This window comes from Ctenopharyngodon idella, chromosome 24, assembly GCF_019924925.1.
Source record: "Ctenopharyngodon idella isolate HZGC_01 chromosome 24, HZGC01, whole genome shotgun sequence".
Lineage (NCBI taxonomy): Eukaryota > Metazoa > Chordata > Actinopteri > Cypriniformes > Xenocyprididae > Ctenopharyngodon > Ctenopharyngodon idella.
Genome location: NC_067243.1, coordinates 7,578,332 through 7,601,082, shown reverse-complemented (window position 1 = coordinate 7,601,082; position 22,751 = coordinate 7,578,332). Strand labels below are relative to the sequence as shown.

Below are 22,751 nucleotides of genomic sequence, written 5' to 3'. Positions count from 1 at the left end.
TTGTGTCTCCTTGTGTTGGGGACCAGAATGCAGTGTGTGTGTGTGTGTGTGTGTGTGTGTGTGTGTGTGTGTAATCAGTATTCCTCTCAGGCCAGTAGATCGATGGAAACTCAGCAGCTGGTTTTGCTTGCTGAATGAGATGGCAACACCCATCAGGTTTACGTGTGTGTGTACAATGTAGTGTATGTGTATACGTGTGTTTGTGTGTGTATCTTCGAGGCGATTGGCGTTTGTGAGCTGAGTTCAGAGTGGTTATAAATTCTTCAGGACAGTCGAGTCGTGCAGTAATGCTGCTTAAAGCTCCGATTAAGGTGTGTTGAAGAGGCTGAGGTAAGCATTCCCAGGCTAACGCTTTGTTTAATTGGATTTGTTTATTCATCAGCAGTCCTGTTGGATTTACTGTGTGGGGTAAATATGCCGATAGCACCAGCAGTTAGCCCAGATCTGCACGAGAGCAACAGCTCAGGTAATTCATGTTTCCAGGAGAATCTCGGATGAGGAGGCAGTGTCACATCTGACTTAAAGGGATAGTTCACCCAAAAATGAAAATTCTGTCATCATTTACTCACCCTCAAGTTATTCCAAACATGTATGAGTTTCTTTCTTCTGCTGAACACAAAAGAAGATATGTGACCCGTGCTGGCTAAATGAGTGGGAATGCGCACAGGCTAATTTCAAGCTTCAGGCAAAACAAGCAAAAATATGTCAATTTTGTTCGAACTTGAGGTTTTCACAAAAATTTGTTCATTAAGCCCTCATCTAGCAATCCCATTGTTCCAAATAGCAATTAAACATCTAAAAGGATCTTTTTTTGTACGTTTTCTGAGAGGAGTACCTTTCCTTTCTTCAAGGAAAATGCTGTTTTTCTCTGCTTGTTTCTGGATGACTGGCGCTTCTCTCAGCACAAGTTTGGTATCGTTGTAAAACGCAGCATTCCAACTTTGTGAATATTCATTGCAAATTCTCGATGGCATGAGTCTGAACCAATGAAATGTGATTTTCAAACTCACGCTGACTAACAGATCCGAAGCGCGCACACAAAGACGCCTCAGACAGCGAGCGATCCCAATATACACAGAATTACAGTATTTCAAAAATCTGTCTTGGCGAGTATTCACGCAAACATGATCTGTTACGTCTTAATTGAACATTTGGTTAACTGTTGGGGAAAAACATCTGTAATATTATATTACATCCGTGTGATACAGTAGGTCTGAATAATGTATAGGCTGTCTGTTTCATTAATGTTAATCAAACAATTGTGGAATTATGAGGGAAAAAAAGTTGAATATATAATTCTTCCTATAGATATGGGTTTTTACTTGGTTTGTGCCAAATTTGGTGGTATTACCAGGGATTTTAAGGTATGGCTAGTGATTTTGTTTTGGAAACTTCAGAAAACTTTAACTCGGTTTTTCTCAAAATTGACTTTGCTGACTCTATCGACTTCAAACAGGTGTAGCTCAACATCATTTTGAAGTTTTTTTTAATAGAGAATGATAATAACATTTGTGACTCATTTTGCCTGCATGGGTCACATATTTTGAAGAAATTGGGTAACCAGACAGTTAACAGTAGCCATTGAATTCAATAGTATGGAAAAACAATACTACGAATGTTAGGGATGCACCGATATGAAAATTTTGGCCGATACAGATAACCGATAGTTATTTATATTTGAAAGCCGATAACCGATATATTGGCCGATAAATATAAATCTAAATTTTTATATAATATTTGAGAGCCTGATTACAAAAACAAAAGTCTCACCATTAAAATTCATGTCCCAAGCACACAATTATAATGATGTTCACATTAAAATTTGATGTAGCCTATATGACAGACTTGCGCTGTACATGTTGCACTTAACTGTAGATTCATTTTTTAAGTGATTTCAAGCAATTCAAAGCCATCATTACAAACAGTGTGCATCTGAACAAGTGTCTCAGCTGAAGGAAATAATACATTATTTATCGGCTTTAATATATTGGCCAAATTTTCTTGTCGGGCCGATAACGATAACATTAAAAATAAACATATATCGGCCAATACCGATATGGTGGTTGATATATATCATGCATCCCTAATGAATGTCAATGGGTACCATCAACTGTTTAGTTACTGACATTCTTCAAAATATCTTCTTTTGTGTTCAACAGAAGAAAGAGACTCGTACAGGTTTGGAACAACTTGAGGGTGAGTAAATGATGACAAAATTTTCATTTTTGGGTGAACTATCCCTTTAAAGGGGCCGTATACTACAAATTTTTGAAACTACAAACCTTTGCTAAGCCCCGCCTTTTTTGTTTTATTCTGGGGGGTTTTATAGCCTTTTGATGAAACTGTCATTTCATCAGTTTTAGTCAATATTTACTCAATATTTCATTATATTCATTCATTTTAGTCTGAGAAAGTGCAAAATGAAACTAAATATTCAGACATTCTATATAATAATTTTTATACAATTAATTAATTGATTGTATTATTACAAACTGTTAGTAACTGTTAATATCTTGCTGTGTTTTTTCTCGTCATATCTTTATCAGCAGTATATTTTAATTAAAATCATTAAATGTTCACTTCGCCTTTGATATTGGTGACGAAATAAAACAAAAAAGCTTTTATCAACATTTTTGTCAGTAATTTTGTTATTGATGAACACTGTAGTGCATACTGTAATGGTGAAAGAGGCCCATTGCATTGTGGCACGGTGTACTGTGTTAACCTATGTAGAGGTCTATGAAGTGTGTAAGTGTGTGTTTTGTGGTTCTGTAGAATTGATTTACGTCGTTGATTCTCCTCTCCGAATCATTCAGATCAATCGGCAGCGACCGAAATAGAAAGAGAGCTGAGGTTTGTGTTCTGAAGAGAGGAAAAGAGCGTTGTAGAGGCGGTGGAGCTACAGAGATCATGTGATCTCAGCCGAGGGTTTGTGTTTCAGGAGACGGTGAGTGTGCGGCATTCAGTAGACGCCTGGAGACAGAACACAATTCATGAGCTTGACTGAGAGAGACAGAAAACTGTTGGTGAAAACTGAGCTAAGTGTGTGTGTGTGTGTGTGTGTGTGTGTGTGTGTGAGTGAGTGATCCCTGGAAGCCAGTGTTAAAGAGGAAAAAGAAAGGAGGGGGTGTGGTTGTGCTTCATTTCCAGATATATAGAGAGACGATGATACATTTAACATCACAGACAGGAAGCTTGTTGATGGATGACGGTGTAATATCAAGAGTCTTTCCATATTTGAGTCGAATGCATAGTTCAATTTCCACTACACAAACTCCCTGATGGATTCGCCGGAAGACTATCGGCTCTATGAACCGCATCCCTGCCGGAACAAACCTGGGTCACACCAGCTTAAAGGAATATTCTGGGTTCGATTGAGCCGTAACGATTCGGAACGTTGTTCCAGCACCTTTGACTCAAAAAAGACAAATATTGGCAGAATTTTTCTGTCAGATCAAATCCGTGTATATGCTCCAGTACATTGATTCAGTACAAATGTTCTGTCTCCATTGAGTCAATAAACTCACAAAAACCTTTCATTAAGTTTTTCCTTGTTGACATGAAACTAGTGTGGTTTTGGGAGAATTAAAATTTACATATACGGCTTCAACAACCAGATGCATTTACACTTGTCCAATTTTGTCTGGAATGCGTCTCAAACCACCTCCTGAAGCGGCTTGAATGATCGGATTTAAATCCGTCTCAAAGCGTTTCGGAGGGCATTTACACCTGGTTTTTTCACAACCGGACAACTATTCGATCAGAGAAAATGCATGAAGTGACCTGGTATAAACAGCCAGTAAATGACTGGATATCGCACACAAAATTCCGCAGGACAGCACCGTGTGACACTGTTATGGAAGCTTCTTTTCTCATATAAAGCAATTGCAAGTTATAAAGTCTAATTCTGAGGAAAGAGTCGGAGTTTATATCTCACAATTCTGACTTATGTTCATGCAATTGCGAGTTATAAAGTCAGAATTGCGAGATATAAACAGTTCTGAGGAAAAAAGTCAGAATTGCGAGTTTATATCTCACAATTCTGACTTTATAACTCGAAATTGTGAGTTTACATCTCTCAATTCTGATTATAACTCGCAATTCTGACTTTATAACTCACAATTGTGTTTATATCTCACAATTCTGACTTTAAAACTCGCAATTCTGACTTTATATCTCGCAATTCTGACTTTATAACTCGCAATTGCGACTTTATATCGCACAATTCTGAGATAAAAGTCAGAATTTCTAGATGTAAACTTGCAATTGTGAGATAAAGTCGCAATTACCTTTTTTATTTTTTATTCAGTGGTGGAAACAAGCTTCCATATAATGTGGCCAATTTCTGAAGAGTTTAAAAACAGAAATGTGAAGCTAAAAATTGTATTAAAAGCACTTACGTTACTTCTTCTGATAAAACTTGTGTTTTATTTGGGCTGTAAAGTTGTTTAAATCATCATTTTTACAGTCACTTTAAGGTTTTAGGTGTTATGAGTCATGGCCACAAAGTTATTTACACAGAAAAGGTCAGTAAAAAAAAAAAAGATGTTAACACACATTTGTTTACATCTTAAGGCTGTACTTTTGAAAAAAATAGTTTTTTACATTTACGCATTGGCCCCCTCCACATCCATTGGATTGGGAGGGGGTAAAGAATGGAGGGACAAGTGCAAATTCATTTTTGTGGTAGTCAACATTATGCTACAAATGCTGTTGATTGAGTTGAACTGGAATATTCCTTAAGGTGATCAAGCTGCAGCAGCAGTTTATTTTGCAGGTCTAAGATTATCTACCAGCCCTTACTAGCTTGACCAAGACGGTCTACCAGGGTGAAACAAGGTCCACTGATATATACCAGAAATGACCAGCTAGAAACCACATAAATCCGGCAGCCACTTCAAGCTAGTTTCAGCAGTGATCGTCTGACGTTTCAGGGAATGTCGATCGATGCTGATCAATACTGTTGATGGGCATCAAGGCATTAACATGTTCTGACTAAAACACTTGAACCAGCGCTGAAAGAGAGGAGCTTTTCCAGAGCTGCAGAAAGAGTGTCAGATCTGTCATCTGTCATTTCACACATTTATGTTGGAGTTTCGGATGTTGTTCCCAATCGTTAGTGATGCAGGTCTGACTGTATTTCATCTAAATCAGAGCCGAGAGTGAATCAGGCGGTACAGCGTGAATTTAAAAGAGCTCTTTAAAATGACACTCTGTAATGAGTCCTCTCTGACAAGAAGAAACGCAGTTATTAAGGAAAAGTGTGTGTGTGTGTGTGTGTGTGTGTGTGTGTGTTTGTTTTATATGAACCCTGTCAGAGTTTATCTGCAGCTATCATTAGATGAAAAAAAAAGAAAAGAATCACACTGGATATGGCCTTCTCCGCCATGTTGCCGTCAAATAAAACAGTTGCCATGCCAACTTGCTACTGTAAACAGAAGCTTGCAACGTTTGCCCCACCTCAAACTTCTTCTGATTGGTCCACTGTTTTGTAACTGACGTTGATGGAGTGGTGCTGCGTGTAAAAGTTGAAATTCTTTTAACTTGACATGGCGTCTTAAAAACACGGCGCTCATGTGCGGCCAAAATTGTTTCAATTTGTTGGAGAAAATGTGTTTTTAGATTCATAAAGAGAGTGCTAATAGCTACAGAAACCTCAAATTACATCTGATCAAGTCTATGTGAGGATGAAATTGCGCTTCGAACCGGTAATCATGCTCTGTGTGCAGGAGGAGGAGGCCTGCAGATGTGATGCAGAAATGCATGCTGGGAAATTGATTGTTTTCATGGCATCTCCCAAACAGAGACATTAAGAAATGAGTACTGTCAGTCTGATGCATCATGGGCAAATTTACATGCACATGATCAGCAGGTTTCCCTCTTTAACTGACCCCCTTCCCTTCCTGACACCACTTGACCTCCACTGACCCCTCCTATCAGCATTGATATATATATATATATATATATATTATGTAAACACAAACTTTTATTTTGGATGTGATTAATCGTTTGACAGCACTGAAATATAGTTTCAGCATTTCAGGTGAAAAATGTCAAATGGTGGTGGAAAATGCCAATTGGAGTGAAGAAAAACTATTTTATACTTTCCTTTATAGTCCATTCAGTATATTAACTTAGTACAGTCAGCAATATTTAATATAAGGATGCGCTATGCTAGAGCCTTTATGTAAACAGGTTGTGTGCCGCGTTCGTCCAATCAATGACTCTGACTCTGCAAATCCAGGTAACCCAGGATTCCATTTACCCAGGGTTTAGAGAGACAAGGGTTAACTCTTTCAAGTGTGAAAAGCCCTAAATTGATGAATACTGTTGTATAATACATAATACACACTAGGACTCCATCCTATTAGCGTGTGTGTGTGTAGTTGTGTATGACTCATGCACTGTTCCCCAAAGCATCTCTCTTTTCATTTATTCAGAGAAGAAAATGAGCGTGAGAGAAATTTATTTACCTAAAAGGGAAGGAGTGCATATGTTTTCACAGACAGGTGTTACTTTAATGCGGGACCTAGAACGAGGTGACCGCTGGTGTCCTTTTACACGGCTGCTATTTTTCAGAATCTACTTTAATAGACGTCATTCTTTCCATACATATGTGTTACGTAACTTCAGTACATAACCTGTAAAAGTCGACTGAATCATTGTCGGTCCCTGCTGTCAGTTTGTTCCCTGCTGGAAAATCCAGGTAGATGTTTTGGAACATGCTAGCTGGTAATTAGGTACATAATAGCTAGTTGATTAACTAGAAGCCACCTACCATATTTCAAAACAAAGCTTGTTAAGTTGTCAGAATTACGTTGATTTGAGCACATTCACCCAGGATGAAGCATTGTAGACACATTCGTTAGGTAAAAATGCACTATTTGACTCAGTATTTGCGTGTGCTATACACTGTAAACCTGAATAAGTTGGCAAAACGTATTCAGGTTGAGGTAATCAGTTACATCAATTTTTTTAAGTTAAGAAATTCAAAGTTTAAGTAAGCAGAACTGGCAGATTTCAATTTTGTACTCATACATTTTAATTGCTCTTAACTAGAAAAATTAATAAATACATTTAACTTATCATGTAATCTCAATTTAAGTATTTTTAGTAGTGGAAATTTAGCTAGCTATAACTAGCTAATTCAGCCAATGCTAATTGGTGACACAATGCTTTGATAATATTAGCATAGCATAACAATTGCTGAAAGAGTTCAACAATATGGAATATTTAGCATATACCTGTACCTGTTCTCAAACCAAGCTCATGCTCCACTTGTCACCATGATGGTAACCCCCCCAAAAAACACATAACAGAAACTCTTCTAAATTAGCATAGCAAAACATTAAACATTACTACATCTCCCACTTAACATTAATCTTGCACAAAAACATCATATAACACTAAATTTTAGCATTTAATCTCCCTTTCGAGTGCCATGGATAAGCATGTTGGGAAATAGCCCAGTTTCAGGTAAATTTAAGTTTGTCTAAATTAACAGAAACAAGTTCATAGAACTCGCAACAGTGAAACAATACAGATTACTCAAAGGGGACCTATTATGCCCTTTTTCACAATATGTAATATAAGTCTCTGGTGTCCCCAGAATGTGTCTGTGAAGTTTCAGCTCAAAATACCCCACAGATCATTTATTATAGCTTGTCAAATTTGCCCCCATTTGGGTGTGAGCAAAAACACGCCGTTTTTGTGTGTGTCCCTTTAAATGCAAATGAGCTGCTGCTCCCAGCCCCCTTTTCAAGAGAGGGCGGAGCTTTAACAGCTCGTGCTTCGTCGCTCAACAACAACAAAGCTGTAGAATCTCACGCAGCCAAAATGACAACTGTCAGTAACGGTGTTCAGCCTTACATTGTTCAAACCGGAGTCGACACTGATGGAGAGACTCAGGAAGAAGTTACAACTTTCTGAATGGTTAGTGGATAAATTTATGTAGTTGCTGTGGAGTTGATTCAACTCATCGACTAGCATGTGCCGTCATGTTAATCTTTTGTGCAAATCCAGCATTTAATTGACCCTCGTTTGTGAAGCAGTCCGGCGTAAAATGACGGCATGACAACAACACTCCACTTCAACAACTCTTCCTCTTCTCCAAAGCAGCCTAACATGGCCTCATGGACCCTATTAAATCTGTTATTATTGTATGTATTTGAAAGTTTTATCAAATGAAGTGGTGAAATGCCCATGAAGTGAATCTCAGAGCAGCTCTCGGGATGAAGTTCAAATGAAGTGCCGTTATATAGTAAGACTACAGATTCTGAAAACACATGTAGAACAAGCAGACTTAATATTTCAGTAGTCTTTTTTGCAGTTTAATATTCACAGACACTAGTCCATATGGTGATCTGAATAAGTGTACTGCCCTACTTCTGATTTATTCATCCAAATTTTGCCAAATTTACTACTGCGGTTACGCCCAATGAGTGGCAAAAGACAGCATTGGTTTTTAGCGTGAATGCTGTGAAAAACACACAAAACACATCCAAAATGGGAAAGAGCTTTGTGACTGACTGTACAAATAGCTTGTAACACAAAATCTGAGGTATATTTTTACAGACTGCCGAAAGCTACAGAAAAAAGAAGCAAATGGATCGCTGCAATTGACAGAAACAGCTGGACTCCAGGCAAAGAAACTTGGATTTGCAGTTATCATTTTGTGTCAAAATGTTGGATTTTGGGGTAAAATCATACCCTATATATTGTATTGTTATATATTGTGTTGACAACTCATCAATTAAATATTTACCATCTTATATTCTGAATAATTGGGTGTTTTGAAATAAACACTGACAAACTATACAAGTTTTAGGGCTGGATGATATATATAACATTGATATAAGTGATCACTCTGATTTAGACCTACCTATATTGTATTTATATAAAGCGTTCACAGGCCGATTTGCTTTATGTATTTCCCCGGTGTCGAAATCAGGCACATATAAATGTCAGGAAAAATGATTCCTGGCTGCATGTCAATATCCATGGATTAGGTTTCTTTGACATGTCATAAGGAACACTTTCAAGCCCAATCTTTAGTATAATCCTTTGTTTTACTCACGTTTTCGCAGTTTCCCTTATTAAATCCAGTCATGCAGCAGGTTCTCAGTCCAGCTGAGGGAGCGCGTTCTGGCGGGAAAGTGACGTCTATGCATACCCTCTATACAATAAATTACATTTTTTTGACTGGATTCCACGATTCCATTCTCATTTTCATATTGCGGAAATCAGGGGCCCCTATACAGAATTAATGGTACCTCAAATTCATGAGGAAAAGTGTGATTTTCATTTTTAAATTAACTTTAGAAAATGTAAGTTAAAGTATAAGTTTCAAGTCATTAGCTTGGCAACATGCTAACGTAAAACTCTATTGGAATCATTTGTGAGTATGAGTCCCTTTAAGGCAAGTCAGTTCACTTAATGGCCAGGGAGGGATTGTTAATGGAGTTTCTGCCCATTAAGAGCTTATCAGATCAATTATTACGAGGCTCCATTAATGTTAGGTTGCTGCCCCAGAAGCAAGCTTCCGTTGTAGACAACAGACAGCGAGGCTAGGGTTTGCAACCTATCTTATGTTTGTGTGTGTCTACCCTATTGTAAGACTCTCATCTCACATCCAGCGAGAAAACCTGCCCCGTGTGATTGATTCCTCAACGCTGAGACGTCTTGTGTGTTGGACCTCGTTATTCCTGATTCCAGCTGCCGTCCTGGGCTTGTGTTGATGCTTCTTTTCCTGCAGCGTCAGGGTCAATGTGTCTCCCTCCCCTCAGAGAGAGAAAAACAGAGAATGACAGAGCAGAGAGAGTGAAACCGGAGATGTTTGAGCTCTGAGGAGCTGTTAGGGCTGTAGGATGGAGCTGGTTTTTCTGGGAGGAGATGTTTTTAGAAGGTCAGCAGCAGATCTGAAGCTTTGAATATAAACCTGCTGTTTGCACTCCCTGAGCCAGAGTTACTTTACAGATGGAATAACAGCAGAAAGGCGAGGAAAGGGTCTCTAATGAGGGAACACTCAGTCACACTCTGGTGATTCTGCAGCAAGTGCAACAAATAAATGAGCAGATTCAGTCACGGACCATAGGAAATGGATTGAATGTGTGTGTGTGTTTCTGAGTTCTAGACTTGTTTCAGTCTTGAACACTGTGTTCTGTTCACGAATGTTTTCAGTGAACGATACAATCTCGTTCCTGACACTTGTTTTGCATTGAAATGAAGCCTTTCTGTTGTAGCACAGAGATGCGACTGATTTGGTGGTTTCTTTCTTCCTTCAAAGACTGACTTTAAAGGCCCAGAGGAACATTTTGTTGCTTAGATGTTGCTCTTTTATAGCTAAGGTGAAGTGTGTCATTTCTGCGCCAAACACATTTCCTTCCACATTTCCAAACACACCCCTTGTCTTCCATTGCTCAGACAAACAGATAGCCCCGCCCAAAACTCATGCCATTGGTTGAGTCAGTACTGCTGGACCTTAAAAATCATAAGGAGAAATTAAAATAGACACTAATGAGATAATTATTCACATACAGTAGAACTACAATGCTATGAAATTAATGGATGGCAGCTCAGATCATTTTTGGAGTTTGGAAATTGATGAAAAACATTTGAGTTCCTATTGAGATGACTGATTTTTGATTGCAGACTTGGTATCTTGTTAAAGGGTTAGTTCACCCAAAAATGAAATTCTGTCATTTATTACTCACCCTCATGTCGTTCCACACCTGTAAGACCTTCGTTCATCTTCAGAACACAAATTAAGATATTTTTGATTAAATCCGATGGCTCAGTGAGGCCTCCATTGACAGCAAGATAATCAACACTTTCAATGCCCAGAAAGCTACTAAAGACATATTCAAAACAGATCATGTGACTACAGTGGTTCAACCTTAATGTTATGAAGCGACGAGAATACTTTTTGTGCGCCAAAAAAACAACATAACGACTTTAATCAACAATATCTAGTGATGGGCGATTTCAAAACACTGCTTCATGAAGCTTTACGAATCTTTTGTTTCGAATCAGTGCTTCAGAGCGCATATCAAACTGCCAAAGTCACGCCACCCAGTGGTGAACCACTGAAATTTCAAAACACTTATTACGTAACGAAGCCTCATTTACTGAAATCACGTGACTTTGGCAGTTTGATACACGCTCCGAACCACTGATTCGAAACAAAAGATTCGTAAAGCTTCATGAAGCAGTGTTTTGAAATCGCCCATCACTAGATATTGTTGAATAAAGCATTATTTTATTCGTTTTTTTGGCACACAAAAAGTATTCTCGACGCTTCATAACATTAAGGTTGAACCACTGTAGTCACATGAACTGTTTTAAATATGTCTTTAGTAGCTTTCTGAGCATCTGAAAGTGTTAATGGTCTTGCTGTGAATGGAGGCCTCACTGAGACATCGAATTTCATCAAAAATATCTTAATTTGAGTTCTGAAGATGAACGAAGGTCTTACAGGTGTGGAACGACATGAGGGTGAGTAATTAATGACAGAATTTTCATTTTTGGGTGAACTAACCCTTTAAATCTAAGCACATTTTGAGACATTGTTGAGATCTCTTCTGAAACTCTAGAGAAGAAATGTGTGACATTACTTGGATCTTTTTCTCAGTATAAGCATGAAGCAAGAGACAGTAATAGTCTCAATTTATTCTTATTACTAGGAGAAACAGTTGAGATTTTTTTTTACCCATTTAAAAAAAGCAGAAACACTAATTAATTCATAATTAAAAGCTGAGCGATTTTTGGCCATAGAATGAATTGGCAAACAAAACTGTACTTGATGATTTGGTGAACGGATTCAAGAGATTTAGTCACTTGGAAGACTCAGTCTTCTACACAGTAGCAGCAGAGCTTCATTAAGTCAATTAATCAGATTGATTTACGGATGAGCCGGAGTTGTGGTATTCTCGTCCAAGTGTGTGTTTAACTTTGTTTGTCCTGTGAGGTGTCCGTGTGCCGAACTGACCTACATAAAGCTGAGTTGAAACAAGTCCACCTGAATATGTGTTGGTGCGCTTGTGTGTGCAGGATTAGTGAACGGGCTGATTCTGAACTAGATTAGACTCTTAGCATGCTGTTCTTATAGCAGTGACAGATGTGAGGAGGATTCTGCTGCTCAGGTATTTAGCTGCCGTCTTTAAGTGGGATTGTTGCCGCTGGGAAACACCGTCCTGCTCCAGACTGCAGTAATTCACAGTCTTACTATGATAGATTCAGATGTATCATAAATATATAATAGTAAATGATGCAACAGATGGAAATACAATCACGTCAGAATAGAGAAGATGCAGCCGCATTATGTTTATTACAAACCGCCTCGCCATGTTGTTTTACAAATCACCTTCCAGCATTACTTTACACACTACCTCGCTGCATTACAATACACAATACCTCATTTCATTGTTTTAGTTTACACTACCTTACTGTGTATTTACGTCCTACCTCTCTACTAGTTTGCTGCATTACTTTATTGATTATTTCACCACATTACAGTACAAACTACCTCACTTTTCATGCTACTTTTCTGTAATGTTACAGGCGAAATAAAGGTCACACATCCAAATATCATGAGTTCCAGTAGGAGGGCTTGTCAGTCAACCATTTAGTTTCTCTTTGTCACTGTGAAATAATACATAATGCTATTTGATAAGATTTCCAGAGACAGATCATTAGCTGAATAATGTTTCAGCTTGTTGCTAGTCTGCTGACCAGAAAGCGGTGATAGTTCTTTCATGTCAGTTTCATATGAAGAACATTTCCATATGTTCTCAGGTTTTGGCAGCACACACTGTAGGCTGCTTAATTTGCTTTGAACTGAACCCAGCCTCCCCTCAACAGTGCTAACGGTTTAACACAGTGCCTCTGGGCCACATGCTGAATGCTTCCAGCCAAACTCAACCCTTCAGTGGCTTCATTATTGATCCTGATGAACAACTGGTGCTTACAGTTAGATCACTGCAGTTTATTCATGACAAATCAGCAAATTACAAACAAAACTCCAAATTGGCCTCTTCAGAAATGCTTTTGAATCTCTTCTTCTACATAAATATATAGTGTATTTTGTGTTTGTGTGGGTGGGAGAAGTTCTTCTGCACACCAATGACTCTTTTTAATGGTCATTGTGCTGCAAGATTTGTGATTCCCTAAAGAGCAATTTTAAGGATCACAAAAGCTCTGCAAGTTCTTTGAACTGAAAAGTCCTTTGCTTGTGGGGGATCACTGATATCAGCATCACAAAGCATAATACTTACCAGTGTCTTTCAGGGCAAAAGCAATCATCACTGGCGTCAGGCTTCCTAATGCAAGTTGAACATCTTATTTATGGTCATGCAACAGGGATGTTGTGTTACACAAACAGGAAATGAACATGAGCCTTGATGTTCTCAATAGAAGGATTCCAGTGCTGTGTAGGTGGTTATGAAACCGTAATCAGAGTCACGACAGGTCGGTAGAGAATAGCGTGACAGCTAAAGAAAAAAAAAAGTGTAAACCTGACGTTCATTGGAGATGTGAGCTCTTTTACAAAACCAAGTGAGCTGCCTACCTAGAGAGCATATTAAGGCGTTATAGATGCGCTCTCTATGCATAAACTGTTATGAATAATTTACCATCTTTCTTAGGTGCTTTTTTAGCCGAATTCTAGGGCAGCATTGTATGTATCATTACCAGATAAGGCAGTCCCAGAATTCACTACAATAAGCTCTGTGAAAAATCAAAAGATAGCGGATCAGTCAAGAGATGCTGAAAAGTATTTTAAAAATACTTGATCGGTTTACCCTACTTTTTGGGTGTGCTATGTGTGTTAAAGTATCGTGTTATTAGCTTAGCAACATGCTAACACCAAATTAGTCCGAATGAGAATGAGGCTATGTAGGCAATAGATAGCAATGTGGCTTCCTCTTAGGGTGTGTTCACACTTGTAGTTCGGTTCGCTTGGTTCGTTTGGTCCGGACCAAAAAAAAACATTTAGTCCTGGTCCACTTAGCATTCAGATTTATTGCCGAACCTAAAGGCACAGGGACACGTTCACAATATGATTGGTTTATGACGTATTGCCTATTTTGAGACCGAACTTACCGAAGATCCAAAACAGTGCTGTGTGCTGGGCTAAATGCGCTCATTGTATGTGCGTAACCTACATATGGTGGTATTTTGACCAACTGAGAATTCGTGAAGAGCTTATGAAATGTGTAAAGGAGTCAAAACAGCGGCAGGAATCCATCCGTCACACACACAAACGATCTACTGTGAGGAGACACGGTTCTGACGCCTCTACCAGACAATGATGGCCAACATCACAACTATAACGAGAAAAAACGATATGTGTGAGCATTCTGTCCTTTTTAGGGTCTCATCTTTCTGTTTTTGGTTCGTTTACATGTCTTTGGTCCATGCTGCGTTCATATATTATTCGAACCACACCAGAGTTTGTTTGGATCCATCTTTTCAGCGGTCTCGGTCCACTTGTTTAGTGCGCACCAGGGTTCGGATGGCAGCGTTCACATGTTTAAAAGAATACGACCTCACGTTGTGTCAATCACATTTACACACTGCCTCCGAAACTTTCGTCCGTCATAAAAACAATTCGGATCAGGTTCGATTTTCTGCGTTTTTCGGATCTGTGGCACGCATTTTGAGAGTCGTTTTGACAATTCAGAGCCACCGTACAAGTGAACGCCAAAATCACGAATGCCATCTGACAAGTTGATCCACGTCATCTACAGCACAAAGCAGTAGCACTGTATGACAAACAAAGTGCAGAATACAAAGAGACAGAATATAAAGACAGTTTGTGCCAGTATCGCTAGCAAAGCTTCAAAGTGAGGCACTGACATCCTGAAGTAAACTCTGAATCGCTCGGGATAATCACGCAGCTCCTTGATGAGGTGGAACTCTCCTTCCTCTCTATGCAATCTTGGGATTGGATGGACCCAATATTTCCTCTTTCTTTTTCTCTTTTTAAAAAGAGAGAGGACAACTAAATCATGCTCACTGCTTGAAGACTCCATTTTGTATTGTTTTGCAACGGATTCATTAATACGCATCGGACTCAGTGTGAAAGGTCTCTGCGCGTGACGAATTTTTAGGATCACGAATACGAAAAAACGCATATGAAAATTTCAGACTCAGTGTGCAAAGGCCTTTTGTCTTTGTGTCGGCCACCGTAGCTTCTCTAAAGTGCTTCGAAATGGAGGGGTTGAGCACGGCCCTGAGTCGTTGGTTGCGATTCACAACTAAAATTTACACACTGCACCTTTAAAGCTGCAAGTGTGAGAGAGGAGAAGAGCTGTTCTTGTTTCATCACACATCTGTTTTAAATGTACCTGTGTATGTGTGTGTGTGTTTCTTGGAAAGCAGCCTAGAAAAGGTCCCTAATTCTTTGTCTATAAGGAAGAGCCTAGAAGGCTGTTCTGGGATAAATGGTGCCTTCCGCTGGAAACTGACCGTATACAGACTTATTATTCTCACATTATATAATGATGTAATGTATATTCTAATTGGACAGTTGTTACAGATGCTACACCTCCCCCTGAAACATGTATAAAAAGCTAAGAAGTAGAAGTTTTTGTGAACGGATTGGTTTCGTGTTCATGACATTCCCATGCCTGTAAATTCATTTCAGTGGTGAAAGAGACAGAGAATAAGGCACAGGAAAAATAAATAGAGATTAAAATTATCTAACATATATCAACACGCAATATCTTTGATGAAAAAAGACGAAATCTTTACTTTACCATTTTCCATTCGCACGCGCTGTCTACACTACAGATCTGAAAAAAACACTGAAAACACCAACAAACAAGTAAGATGGATTTTAGCGATCTTCATTTGAGATAAAATGAGTGTCATTCAGTCGTATATTGAAAGATAAGTATTATCAGCCTGACTTTTCTTTGATGTGGACCGAGAATGTGGCAAAGGAAAAATAAATAGAGATTAAAATAATCTAACATATATCAACATGCAATGTCGTTGATGAAAAAAGACGAAACTTAAATGTAGTTAAAAAAATAAAAACTTGACCAAAATCACTCTTTGTTTTTGTCGGGGAAAAAAAGAGAAGACAAAAATTACACTGTTTTTAACAAGCCTCTACAAGCTTTCATGCTTGCGGTTTCCAGATTTCAGGAACTCAAATCCCCCAATCAGAGCTTTTCTGTTAAATTAAGAACACGTTTTCTACCGTGTTTTACTTAATCTTTGAAATCTGGCAACCATGCGCACACGCTCTCTCTACACTATGAAAGAAGCACAGATGATCTGAAAAAACACTGAAAACAACAACAAACAAGTAAGCTGGAGTTTAACGATCTCCATTTGAGATAAAATGAAAGTGTCATTCAGTCGGTCTGTTTGCTGCGACTAAATCTGCGATCAGTCCTTAGTGATGAACTGTAATAGATCCAAGCATGGATCTCTCAACTATTTGCGATTGTGTTTGCTAAATAACTGCACTTATGCAACATCTGTGGGACAATACTTTTTTTTGCTTATAAATCAGGAAACTAGATGAGGTAAAATAAACCATTCGTATGGGTTGAAATTCTCTTGATTTGTGCTTATAGGTGAAAGTGCACTAATTCTGATGAAATGTAAAAATACATTTCTCAAATGACTACAATCATTGTGATTATAATTTTGAGCAAAATTATCGGGATTATCCATTTAACCTTTATGCAGCATGACGAAAATGTGACTAAGATTTCATTGACAAAAACTAGACTAAATTGCTCAGACATTTAGTCAACTGACTAAACATGATAAAAACTAAAAAAAACATTTGACACAGGACTAAGACTCAAATTAAAAATAGCTGGCAAAATTAACACTATTCAGGAAGCATTAGAATCTCTCGGTACAGATTTAAATGGTCAGCATGTCTTTTAGTAAGATATCAGAGAGTGTTTCAGATGTGTCTTAAACCAATGTCTCGTCTTTTAGTCTGTCTCGCAGATGGCATACGCTAGCGGTTTGTGTGCGCCTGCTGACTTCCTGTGAAGTGGATTTCTCCTTGAAAATTGTGAATAAATTCACACATATGCCTCCGTGCCATCGTTTCAGATGGATCCCATACATGGAAGTGTGAACGCTCACAGGATTTGAGAGTGAAAAGTCTGGTTGTGACAACAGCCTTCTAACTCACTACTCAGCTGTGTTAGGTGCACCAGAGGTTTAGAGGATTCATAAATATCTTATGATGGTGATGTAACCCTTGCAATGGATTCCAAGTCAAGTCCCTGAGCTCAGTTAGCATGAGTGCTACTGTGTGTTAAAAGCCTTTGAAGTTGAACTAGCCGGGGTCAAAACAAAGGAGATCGAATCCAAAAATGCCAATTCGTGCAGTTATGCAAGTACATGCCATTGGCTCTTCCTTTTCACAGTTCTGAATAATCCAACAGTCCTTAGTGCAGTTGTTTTTTGAGCCTATAATTTAATGAAACTATGGAAGCTTTTTTCCGCCACTAAATAAAAAATAAAAAAGGTAATTCTGACTTTTTATCTCGCAATTCTAGTCAATGAGTTGTCTAGTCAGAATTGTGAGATATAAACTCGTAATTGTGAGAAAAAAGTCAGAATTGCGAGATATAAAAAAGTATTTTTTTCCCTCAGAATTGGACTTTATAACTTGCAATTGCAAGTTATAAACGTACAATTCTGAGAAAAGTCAGAATTGCGAGATATAAACTCGCAATTGCGAGATAAAAAGTCAGAATTGCTTGATATAAAGTCGCAGTTCTGAGAAAAAAAGAGTCAGAATTGCAAGACATAAACTCGCAATTGCAAAAAAAAGTCAGAATTGCGAGTTTTAAAGTCAGAATTGCGAGATATAAAGTAAGAATTGTGAGTTATAGTCAGAATTATGAGATATAAAGTCAGAATTGTGAGATAAAAAGTCAGAATTGCTTGATATAAAGTCGCAGTTCTGAGAAAAAAAGTCAGAATTGCAAGATATAAACTCACAATTACAAAAAAAAGTCAGAATTGCGAGTTTTAAAGTCAGAATTGCATGTTATAAAGTCAGAATTACGAGTTTATACTTCACAATTCTGACTTTTTTCTAGAATCGTGAGTTTATATCTTGCAATTCTGAATTTATAACTTAAAATTGTGAGTTATACAATCACAATTGTGAGAAAAAAGTCAGAATTGCAATGGTGGAAACAAGCTTTCATATGAAACACATAGGTTGACACTTTGGAAATGGAAAATGATTTCTACTATATTAGTAAAACTCTTAGTAAAACACTTTTACTCTCTCCCTTCTTTCAATGAACAGTATTCAATAAGTACACAATTGTCTCATGTTTTAGAGCCATATTCTGCTCGGCAAAGAAAATAACACGCTAGAAGGTTTAGTCAATATAATGTGCAGTATAATTGTTTATTGATTTGGATGCCTTGAATTTCATATTTTATAACTCAGTGCTCTTTTTCTCTTTTCTCCGTCTGTGCAGGTAACCGGTAGGATGGTAGCAGGGGAAGTGAGTGGGCACAGCTTCCTGGTGGCATGCTGGCAGCCCATTCTAATCTTGATGCTGGGCACAGTGCTGTCTGGCTCTGCCACGGGCTGCCCATCACGCTGCGAGTGCAACGCTCAGGAGCGCTCGGTCTTATGCCACCGCAAGAAGCTGATGTCCGTTCCAGAGGGAATCCCGTCGGAAACACGACTCCTGGACCTCAGCAAGAATCGAATCAAAACCATCAACCCAGATGAGTTCTCTGCCTTTCCGCACTTGGAAGAGCTGGAGCTCAATGAAAACACCATCTCGGCCATTGAGCCCGGCGCCTTTAACAATCTCTACGGCCTGCAGACTCTGGGACTACGCAGCAACAAGCTGAAGCTCATCCAGTTGGGAGTGTTCACAGGCCTCAGTAACCTAACAAAGCTGGACATCAGTGAAAATAAGATCGTAATTCTGCTGGACTACATGTTCCAGGACCTCTACAACCTGCGCTCTCTGGAGGTTGGGGATAATGACCTTGTCTTCATATCCCACCGGGCATTTCATGGCCTCAGTAGCTTGGAGCAGCTTACGCTAGAAAGGTGCAACCTGACCTCTGTCCCGACAGAGGCCTTCACACATCTGCACAGCTTGGTTACGCTGCGCTTGAGAAACCTCAACATCAACAGCATCAGAGATTACAGCTTCAAGCGGCTGTACCGTCTCAAAGTCCTGGAGATCGCCAACTGGCCCTACCTGGATACCATGACCACCAACTGCTTGTATGGATTGAATCTTACCTCCCTAACGATCACTAATGCAAACTTGACGTCGATTCCATATTTAGCTTTGCGACACCTGGTTTATCTTCGTTTCCTCAACATGTCCTACAATCCCATCCAGATGATCGAGGGCAACCGGCTCCATGACCTGCTCAGACTGCAGGAGTTCCACCTGGTGGGCGGTCGACTGATAATGATCGAGCCCTACTCCTTCAGAGGACTAAACTACCTGAAAGTCCTCAATGTCTCCAGCAATGCCCTTACCACCCTGGAGGAGGCTGTGTTCCATTCGGTGGGGAACCTAGAGACCCTCGCATTGTATGACAACCCGCTGGCTTGTGACTGCCGTCTGCTTTGGGTTTTCCGTCGCCGCTGGAGGCTCAACTTCAACCGCCAGCAGCCGACTTGCTCCTCACCCGAGTTCGTTCAAGGAAAAGAGTTCAAGGACTTTCCTGACGTGCTTCAGCCCAATTACTTCACGTGTCGCAAGTCTAGGATCCGTGACCGGAAGCCACAGCAGAAGTTCGTTGACGAAGGCACCACCATCCACTTTGTGTGTCAAGCGGACGGAGACCCGACGCCCGTCATCATGTGGCTTTCCCCACAAAAACAGTTCATCACCACGAAAACGATAGGACGGCTCACTGTTTTCCCAGATGGCACCCTGGAGGTGCGCTACGCTCAGATTCAGGACAATGGGACTTATGTGTGCATTGCCAGCAATGCTGGTGGAAATGACACCGCTTTGGCCCACCTGCACGTCCACAGTTACTCACCAGACTGGCCCAACCAACCCAACAAGACCTTGGCGTTTATCTCCAACCAACCCAACGACAACGGAGCCAATGGAACGAGAGCAACAGTCCCGTTCCCGTTTGATATAAAGACGCTAATCATCGCCACCACTATGGGCTTCATCTCCTTCTTGGGTGTGGTTCTGTTCTGCCTGGTTCTGCTCTTTCTTTGGAGCAGAGGCAAAGGCAACAGCAAACACAACATTGAGATAGAGTACGTCCCGCGCAAATCGGACGCTGGGATGAGCAGCAGCGGCGCCGATGCCCCTCGGAAATTTAACATGAAAATGATATAATCCAGCCAGGGAGCTCAAAAGAACCCTTTCAAAAACTCATAAAGACAAAAACAAGAGATTCCCTGCCTGAACAACCTCTGGCTCTGACGAGCTCCCCATAGAGGAGGGGTGTTTTTCCCCCTTTCTAAAGATGGATGTGCGGCACTGGGGTCGGTGCTTTTGTTCAATATTGAACATGAGAGGGGGAAAATGTCCTCAAACGCACTCCTCTGTGATGCCGCTTAAACTCAGCCTACGGGGACCAATATCTTTGAGAGAGGATTTTGTTTTAAAACACTTAAGTTCCTGTGGATTTTTATGGGCAAAAAACATGGAAAAAAATGAAAAACCGAACCTCCAAAATGTTTTATGTTGACCTCTAGAATGCAAAGGCAGAGCATCCTTCTCCCTGCTGTCCTGCATCCTCTTTGTTCGTTTGTTTATTTGGTTAACCCATTCATTTCTTGTTTTCTACTAAAATGAATAGTTTTATGAAAGAATAACAGTAGATAAATCAGGGGTGAAAAGCACATTTAACGAGCCTAACAGCTGAATTTCCCCAAATTCGTCTTCTACATTGTGTCTAACAACAGAATGTGGAATATAATAGATTGCATTTCCATTCCTGCCATAGAAAATGTGTGTATAGTGCAACTTTTTACCACACATTCATCTGTACTCTGCTGTCTGGTTCTCATTTTGCTTTCAGATCCGTATTTTAAATGCATTTGTTGGATAAGCCAAGGGAATTTTATGACTCAAGCATCTGGATAAACAAGTACAGGTTGTTTATTGTTGGATTAATGGCTAGGCAAGTGAAATCAGCGGTAATTATGTAACTTTTGTTGTGTGTTTTGCTTTAATTTTATATAGAGATGATCACTGTAGCCTGCAGTGAGAATTTCTGTTTGCCTGGTCAGATTTTAAACCCATTTAATGGCACTGCGGCATCACATTTTTATATAACAAACTCCCTCAAAGTTTTATTCGCCTGAGAAGCTAAACCGAGAATGTACAGCTCTATCTCAGAGTGTGTATGTGAGACAGCAAGCGAGTTCGTAACAGAATCAATCATTTCATCAAAAGGTGAGAGTGTTAATATGCTCAACAGCACTCAATCACCTTTACCTGCTGCGTCTCACACCTGTCTCACACTCTCAGATCTGTCTCTTGGGTCTTACACCTGTCTTATGGTTTTAGACTTGTCTTACCGGTCACAGTTCTAGTTTTCTTTACATTATATGAAGCATTGGTGCCCAAAGAAACCATTTTAAAGTTATCCAGCACATCTAAGGACTTAGATGGTGCTGGTTTGTTACGATGACAGATATCTATACTAAGAATGAGTGCTCTATGATAGCGTTGTTTAGCGTCTGTTTCCACAGGCGGAAATGGCGGCACGTTATTCACGGCAGGCAACATTTGTGAATAAAGAAGTGGGAGTAAATTGAAAGTAGGCTGTTTGTGCTGACAAGAAAGCACAATGGTGCAGTGCTAGACAGAGGCTAGTTAAAATGGATTGGTTAGTGAGTATGAAGCAGGTTTTTAAGCTGAAATGCAAAGGTTTAATGAATTCGCTCCACAGCCCAGCTGTGTTTTAAGTGTGTGTTTAATCTGGGCCAAGCAGGGCAGGTGATTTCCATGGAAGGACACTGAGCTGTGTTTATGCACTGGATTTTGCTCCGGTGTAGATGCGTTTCGCCTCGCTAAGTGGTTTGTACTGCTGACTGAGGCTGCAGATGGAGAAGCTGCACAGATGGTTTAACCCTTACTGATCCACTTTAGAGTTAATCTGACACTTGCACACACACGCACACCTGAATCTTTCTCTGATCCTCTGCCTCTGTGGTCTACCTGCTGTTTTCATCCTATTACGTCGAATAAATCTTTATATGACCTCTGCCCTCTCCGACATTCAGCCCAGGATGATGATGTGCATTAATGTGGTCCATAATATTCTTTTATACTAAAGAAAAAATGGAAAAAGACCTGAAAAGGTGAAAAAATCTAGTATGAAAAATGTTTAAATTGTTCTGTGCAATAAAAGTAATATGCATTTTGTTTTCTTTTTTTTAATTAACACAATTTTATTGATGTTGAATTGTTGAAAATATGGTATGTTGTATTAAACAATCTATGGAGATTTTTTACCAAAAATGTGCCGTGTTTATTTTGCTCTGCAGAAGAATATTCGGCGGATGCTCAATGTAAATACAGTGTTGGGGAAAGTTACTTTTAAAAGTAATGCATTACAACGTTACGTTACTCCCTACTAGTTACTTGAAAAAGTAATCTGATTACATAATTCAAGTTACTTGTAATGTGTTACCCCAAAACTGGTTGGGGAAAGCTACTTTTAAAAGTAATGCATTACAACGTTACGTTACTCCTTACTAGTTACTTAAAAAAGTAATCTGATTACATAACTCAAGTTAC

General features: G+C 39.4%; 1 protein-coding gene across 5 annotated transcripts in view; it reads left to right on the top strand.

The window, feature by feature from the left end:
• The window catches only part of lingo1a (leucine rich repeat and Ig domain containing 1a), a 121,984-nt gene extending 99,512 nt beyond the window's left edge, over window positions 1-22,472 (top strand). For 4 of the 5 annotated variants that reach the window (XM_051885288.1, XM_051885284.1, XM_051885286.1 and 1 more), the window contains one exon: window positions 18,477-22,472. In XM_051885288.1, coding sequence (XP_051741248.1) covers window positions 18,489-20,336 — 1,848 coding nt within the window. In that variant the 5' untranslated portion in view covers window positions 18,477-18,488 and the 3' untranslated portion in view covers window positions 20,337-22,472. Of the gene's footprint in view, window positions 1-2,159; window positions 2,197-18,476 lie in introns of all 5 variants that reach the window. The other variant, XM_051885287.1, reaches the window with a different exon arrangement.
• Window positions 22,473-22,751: the final 279 nt, after the last annotated feature.